Source organism: Populus nigra, chromosome 6 (assembly GCF_951802175.1).
Source record: "Populus nigra chromosome 6, ddPopNigr1.1, whole genome shotgun sequence".
Lineage (NCBI taxonomy): Eukaryota > Viridiplantae > Streptophyta > Magnoliopsida > Malpighiales > Salicaceae > Populus > Populus nigra.
In genome coordinates this window covers 18,708,921-18,715,680 of record NC_084857.1, presented here as the reverse complement: position 1 = coordinate 18,715,680, position 6,760 = coordinate 18,708,921, and the positions used below count along the sequence as shown (strand labels likewise).

Below are 6,760 nucleotides of genomic sequence, written 5' to 3'. Positions count from 1 at the left end.
AAATAGTTTATAATTATAATCTATTTTTTTTATATCACCATTATTGTAAATATTGGTTGTATTCAAATCATCAAATTATGATAGTAAAATAATAAATATCATTCTTCATATTTGTATATCTTCTTTTTTTTACAAAGTGTACTAATCGTTAGAACAATGGGATGCCTTGAACCTTTTTCAAAGATCTATAGCAATTAACAATAAGAAAAATGTATTACAATAAATCTTTAATTTGAAATTTATTTCGGAAACAAATCCAAAAAATATAAATTAAAAAATTCATATAATAAGAATTTCAAATTTATTTTAATGTTTTTGTATTAAAATAGAAGAACTTGTTGGAAAGAAAAACTTCAAAATTAAACTTACTGGTTATTTGTCTTTTCCAAATATTTTTTCGATCAAATCCTTTTAGCGCCTACGGTTTGTATCTTATCATTGAATATCCCACACAAAGTTTACTATCTTAAAGGTGCATAATAAATACATCGTAGAAGGATCATAATTTATGCTTGTGCATACCGAGTATGCTTAGCATCAAATCCCTGCACATGCAACAGTTAATTAGTACTAATTACCCACCAGCATACGTAATATTTTAAACTATTTGAGCAGGGTACGATCAATTAACTAACCACAAGTATCTTTCTCGCAAGTTTTTTTTCTAATACTTTCATATTTCCTTGGTTGCAGCCGAATTCTACACCTGAGCCACTGCTGCAGATGGACACTTCCCCAGTGTATTCCACAATATATAATCCCCAGAAGTAACCTGTTAAAATAAAACAAATCATAATTTTAATAACGGGCAAAGATAAAATGAAAAAAAAAAAAAAACACGGGAGATGGATTTATAATATACTTCCATTCAATGTCAGCTCAAAAGAAAAGGCACTGTCAATACAGAGTCGAGGAAAATGAGAGACAGGATGAATTCATCTATTATGAGCATGTAATTAATTTTAGCTTCCAGGGGTGTATGTGAGACTTGTATGAATCAAATGAGTGTCATTACTTGATGAAAACCAAATAAAACAAGTAATATAATCAATGCCAGAAATTTAAACAAATGACTTCAAGATATCAAACCTTGTTTCTCCTTTTGATTGAGACTTTGAGATCACAAGATGTATTCATCCCATTGTATAAAGAGAAAATGTAGTCAAACCTAAATATTGGATGTCTCAAAGAGGTGATAAGGTGACGGCAGGATCAGCACAGCAGGGGAGGGAGTTCCGGATATTCAATTAGATTAAAACTATGACCACCATTTGATCAAAATCTATGAAGAATCTCTCACTATCATTGAACTCAACAAACACGGTTGCACTAATTCACAGCATTGAACAGACAGATTTTACAATAAAACAGTTCCAGCTGAAATCTGAATATCTACTGAAGTTTATAATTTTTGTTTGCAACATCGAACTTTATATAATGGGGATTCTGAAGATAAGCTTACCTGAGATGAGAACTCCACAGGTGCTTTAACAGCCGGATAGATGCTAACCTACATAAAGTTCACAAAGTAATAAGAGAGTGGTGTGCTAGAATGTGCATGTCAGGTAAAATCTAACATCAGGAAACTCTTAAAAAACCATTGCTATATGTATCAGTAGTGTCTATGTTTTGCCATAAAAACCAGTAAAAATGTCTTTGAGTTTAAAATATTCCACTTTGAGTCGCACTGCGTGGGGGCTTGGGGGGGAGGTCACAAGTTCCAAGCTAGGTACCATTCTAACCAGAAAAGGTAGGGAATGCTGGCATGTGTTCATGCACACAAGAAAGCACAGGGAAATCCTTGTGAGAGTTTTGGGAATCTGATTTGCGTTCAAAGAAAAAAAATCCAAGAATTTTGGATACCTGGTCCCATTTAAAGGACCCAATTTTACCTTCAGTTTTGTTTAGGGACTATTTAAGGTAAATAATTTGTACAAGAACTATTTAAATTTACTAATATATTAAATCACTGTGAAAGAAAAAAAGTGAAATCATGCACAACACATGAGCTAAAATGACTAGATAATATAAAAGTTGTGTTGTCAAAGGCAAAAGGCGCTAAAAGGCACCAAGCTTGTAAAATGCCCACGGCGCTAAGTGTTGGGTGCTCGACCAAATGAACCGAGGTGATATGCTATAGATTAAAAAAATATATATGTATAATTATATTATATTATATAAATCTAAAATATATATCTTCCCAATTAAGATTAGATTATTAGAAAATCAAAAGAAAATATAAAATACCATAACATAATCGTACAAAGTTATATTTTTCACCCTTGAAACAAAATAAGATAATTTAGAATAGTAAGTAGTCAAATAGATCAAAAAACAAACTTCAATATCATCATCACTATTCATTAATCTTCAAAAACATCTTCATCCATGCTTTCTTGTTCTATACTTGTGTTTTTGTACTCTAACTTTGTTCAACGCAAAGTGTGGCTGGTGTTTCTCATCAAAAGTGTCCTTCCTTGAAGGCATGTCTCCCCACTTTAATTATTTTTTATTCTTTTTACCCTAATCGTTGTTTTTTACAAAAATACCCCTAAGTTATTTTTTATGGTAAATTAAAAAAAATGGACAAATGGATCAAAGCATAAATCAATTAAAAAATTCCAACGAAAAAAGAAGTATTTCAATAAGGCGCTCGCTTTAACGCCTGGTGCCCACTCACGAGGAGCTCAGCAGCACTTCATTGAAATTCATCGCCTAAGGCTAATAAAGGCGTTGTGGCCTCGCCTCGCCTGGAGCGCCTCAATGCCTTCTGACAACACTATATATAAGTCATTGATTAGATTAGAGAACTAATAAATATAATTTAAGCCATTGCTAAATAGTCTCTTATGTATTAGTACTCCACTCGGCTAAATAGGAGAAAACGACGGGAATGACATGCGAAGCACGCACCACAACAATTAGTTGGTCTAAATAAGGTGAAAAGTTACAGTTTGTCATTTATTACAGCAGGACGCAATCTCTGAAAGGACCACATAGCAGAAGGCCTAAATTATTAAACTAGGGTAAATGATACTATTCTTGACATGTGAATTTGAGTTGTTAGATCACACAAGATGATCAACTACCAATTGTAACTAACCGCAAGAAGAAAGTTAAAAGGAGTAACAAACTTACCGATTTAGGATCGATGGACATCCCAGATAATGAAGCCCCAGCTATCTTGAAAGATACCTGTAATGAACAAGTTAGAAATGTACTAGCATAATGTGATGTCAAACCAAAAACACATTTCAGTTCAGTATTACAACAACAGATTTTATTCTGCAACTAATAAACCAATACAATGGCAAGATACTACAACATGGTATCTACCCATTCATTGTTATTCATCGTTTACATCTACATTAATAACAACTTAAATATAGAAGCAACAAAGGAAAGAACAGATTACTGAATGATGATTGTCAATAGATTACTATAAACAACAAAAAGATTATGTAACAAATATCAAAAGACAACCATATACTTCAAAGAAGGCGCAGAAACTTCCAGGTAAGAAATATTAAAAATAGAAACCAAAATTCAATCCCTTCTTTAGTAAAAAGTTAAAGCATATTGAAAGGAGTACAGGCTATGCATTAGGAAAGATGTTTTCTCTAATCCATGAAACTAATCAAAGGATAAAGAAATAGAGACAAAGCACATACTTTAGCATATCTGTATGCCTGCCAGCAAAATGGCTCCTCTAGATCAACTGGAGGAAGATCCTTGCTCATTTTTTCCATCAAGAATTCCTCCACATTTGCCATATTGCTTGTACTCTCTATCTCAACATCACTATCTTCATCACCCATTTTTCCAAAGCCAGAATTAGAGGGAGGAAATCTTTGGATTTGCCATGGGGCAAACCTAACTGTTCCAGGGAAAGTTGCTTCAATACTTTTCCCAGAAAGGCTCCGACCAATTGGGATGATTTTCCATTCAATTGAGTGCTCCGTGGTTAAAACTGCTCCAACAGAAGGGGTCCCATCAAAAGAGACAACCCTTCTCCTTGGAAAAGGCATAGTCACTGTACAGAATTCCATAGTCAAAGGAGCCTTATATCCCTCCATTAGATGCAACTTGAATAAAAATGCGCCTTCATCTTCAGAGACCATTGACAATTGATAAAATCCTTTTATAGGAGGACCAAATCCACAATTGGCCTGATAACGCACTAAAACAAAATTGCCTAATGGTGGAGAAAACATCACAGCTTGCTTATCAGCACCATGTTCTGAAACTTGGGCACAGGGATGGAATGATAAAACCTCAACATGAGCCTTGTTCAATCCTGACAAAGGAAGTGATACATCAGGCAAACCTTCCAATTCTGCTCGACAGTTTATCTGACCCGAGACTGATATGGTATCTGAAATCTCCTCCCGGTCATACAAGGCAGCATGAATAGTCTCATGAATTGTGAAAAATATTCTTTGCTTTCCTTTGAAAAGATATGGTTTCCATGCTGGTTGCTTGAGATCTGCAGGAGGCAGATCTGATGAAGAAAAGCCATTAGCCTTGATAGCAAAAATATTGGAGTAGTTGAGATCTAAAGGAGTACCTGCAAAGAAGAGAGACAAACAGCCAACACATCAAATAGAATTAGGAATTCACATTCTGATCCAGAAAGTAAATGTTATAGAAGTTTGATACCAACAAAACCAATAAAAGAACAAACCAAATGGCATTGCGCTACTGATGAAATTTCGAAGCGTATCTTTATCCAAGGGCCTTGAACCAAGTTTTGGAGTATCGGCTGTAACAGTCCCAATTGAAGCAGCGCCAGAGGGTGTTGCAGATGCAACTGGTGCAGCCACAGGTTTTGCCCTTGATGATATACCTGCTATCCCTATGCTTCCAGTTAAAGAATCCAACAACCCTCCCACAGATGGTGCTGCATTCACAACCACATCCGGATCTACCACATCACCCACAATTATGTCACCAATAGCATGTGCCACCATGAATGCCCTGTAACAAAAAATAAGTGAGCACATGATCTCAAGTTCAAAGTTCAAAGTTGAAAACGATTTGACTGCCATATCAAAGTCCAGTCCACAAAATTATGTGAGCCTTTTATCCATTTAAGCCTGTTTTGTACACATGACAAAGTGTGAATTAGAGGGTAAGAATCAATTGAACCAATGTTTATTCTATGGGATTAGAACAGCAATTTGGGAGGATTTACAGCTCAATTTGCAACACAAAAAATCCTGCAAGTAGAGTTACTAGATGATCACTACTAACAACCACAAGATGATCACTACTAACAAGTTGCAATTATATATTCGTGGAAAGTAAAGATATTATACAAGCACACTGTCACCCAGTGCCCAGCGACCAGCAATCACCAGTTGACAATTTTCCTTATAATCTTCCTTCTAATGTCTGATTTCATTTCCTCATCAGAGCAAACAGTTCTAAAATCATTCCAGTACCAAACTCGAGATATTTTTTACACGCATTACACTATCTAGTTAGTAAATCCATCCTAAATATCCCCACATACCAAACATTGAGCTAACAGTTAATGAGAATACACACGCCATGAAAAAACCAGTTTAAATCGTCAATATTTTATTTATTTTCAAAAGTTAACTTACCATACCCTGTGATGGAAGGGGTATCAAGTAAGATAGAAGACAAACTTGCATCCACTCCAACAGCATTTCCACAATCCGATTTCCTACATAACTTGGCGTAGGCCTTCAAATGCACCGGCTCAACCAATGGCAACACGAGAATTACATAACTTCCCCTTAAATGCAAAATCAAAGGCCATAACAAATGATTCTCTCCTCCCTTCTCCTTTGACTCTACATTAATACTTATTATATGCCGCGTAATCGGATCATCCACCCATGAATCCGACCCTTCGACCGATTGATTATTCACACGAATACCGTATCCTCGCAATGATCCCTCACTGTGATTACACAATTTAAACATTAATAAATTAAAAGTAATCTTGCGATAATTACAGAGGGGAGGAGACTGGAGAGGGTATTTTTAAGAATCGAAACTGACCGTTTCTTTCTCTCAACAAAAGCGGAAGATAGTTCGGCGTCGTTCGGGAGAAAGGGGAAAACGGTGTACTTGAGAGGATCTTCTTCTGCATCTTTTGAGGTGTCGTTTATGGTCTTACAAGCAGCACGCCACTGCTTCTCCACCACCGGGAATTTCCTAATTAGAAGATCACGATAGGGCAGAATAGTCGGTGATCGCAATTATTGTTATTATTATGAGAACAAAAGGTTGAAATCGACGGAGGAGTTACCGAGATAAAACAACGGCATGGAGGCTGTTGAGGATCCAGAGAGCTCTGATGCTGCAACTGCTAGGCATGACTTCGTTGTCACTTGGTAAAACGAAATAACGAAAAAACCATTTGCTTCTAGAGCGAAGCTCACAGAGAAGAGGAGAGATGCACGTGCACTTGTCTTCTGGAGATATTTTGTTAAGCTGTGAAACGATGCCGTTGCCTGAAATCTAATCTCGTTCTTTGATCATTCTCTTCAGCTTACCGTGTGTCTAGTATGGTACAGATTTTTTAAAAAATACGATCTCGCGGGTCCTTTTTTTTTTCATAAAAAATATATAAAAAAAATTAAAATTTAAAAATGTTAAGTTTTTATGTAAAGTTATACCCGAGAGTCTTGAGTTTGGATGCAACATCTAATCTAAAAGTAATATTTATAATATTAATAATAACATTAAACTTGCATTACCCAAGTTTAAGTGAACCTGGTTACAA

The 6,760-nt window shown here is 35.5% G+C and overlaps 1 protein-coding gene across 1 annotated transcript; it reads right to left on the bottom strand.

The window, feature by feature from the left end:
* Positions 1-335: 335 nt before the first annotated feature.
* Positions 336-6,469, bottom strand: LOC133697851 (AP-5 complex subunit mu). Its single transcript, XM_062120662.1, has 9 exons — positions 6,284-6,469; positions 6,034-6,189; positions 5,615-5,932; positions 4,685-4,977; positions 3,672-4,567; positions 3,139-3,195; positions 1,463-1,510; positions 636-772; positions 336-545 (listed from the first exon to the last, which is right to left on the bottom strand). The coding sequence occupies exons 1-8, from the start codon at positions 6,349-6,351 to the stop codon at positions 701-703; spliced, it is 1,908 nt and encodes a 635-aa protein (XP_061976646.1). The 5' UTR covers positions 6,352-6,469; the 3' UTR covers positions 336-545; positions 636-700.
* Positions 6,470-6,760: the final 291 nt, after the last annotated feature.

What these genes read in the sequence shown, in the direction of transcription:
- LOC133697851 (XM_062120662.1), bottom strand. Translation starts at nt 6,351, where the DNA reads ATGCCTAGCAGTTGCAGCATCAGAGCTCTCTGGATCCTCAACAGCCTC. An exon ending in TTTGTTGAGAGAAAGAAACG is followed by an intron (nt 5,933 to 6,033) that starts GTCAGTTTCGAT and finishes GTGTAATCACAG; the next exon opens with TGAGGGATCATTGCGAGGAT. An exon ending in CTGTGGAGTTCTCATCTCAG is followed by an intron (nt 773 to 1,462) that starts GTAAGCTTATCT and finishes TTATTTTAACAG; the next exon opens with GTTACTTCTGGGGATTATAT.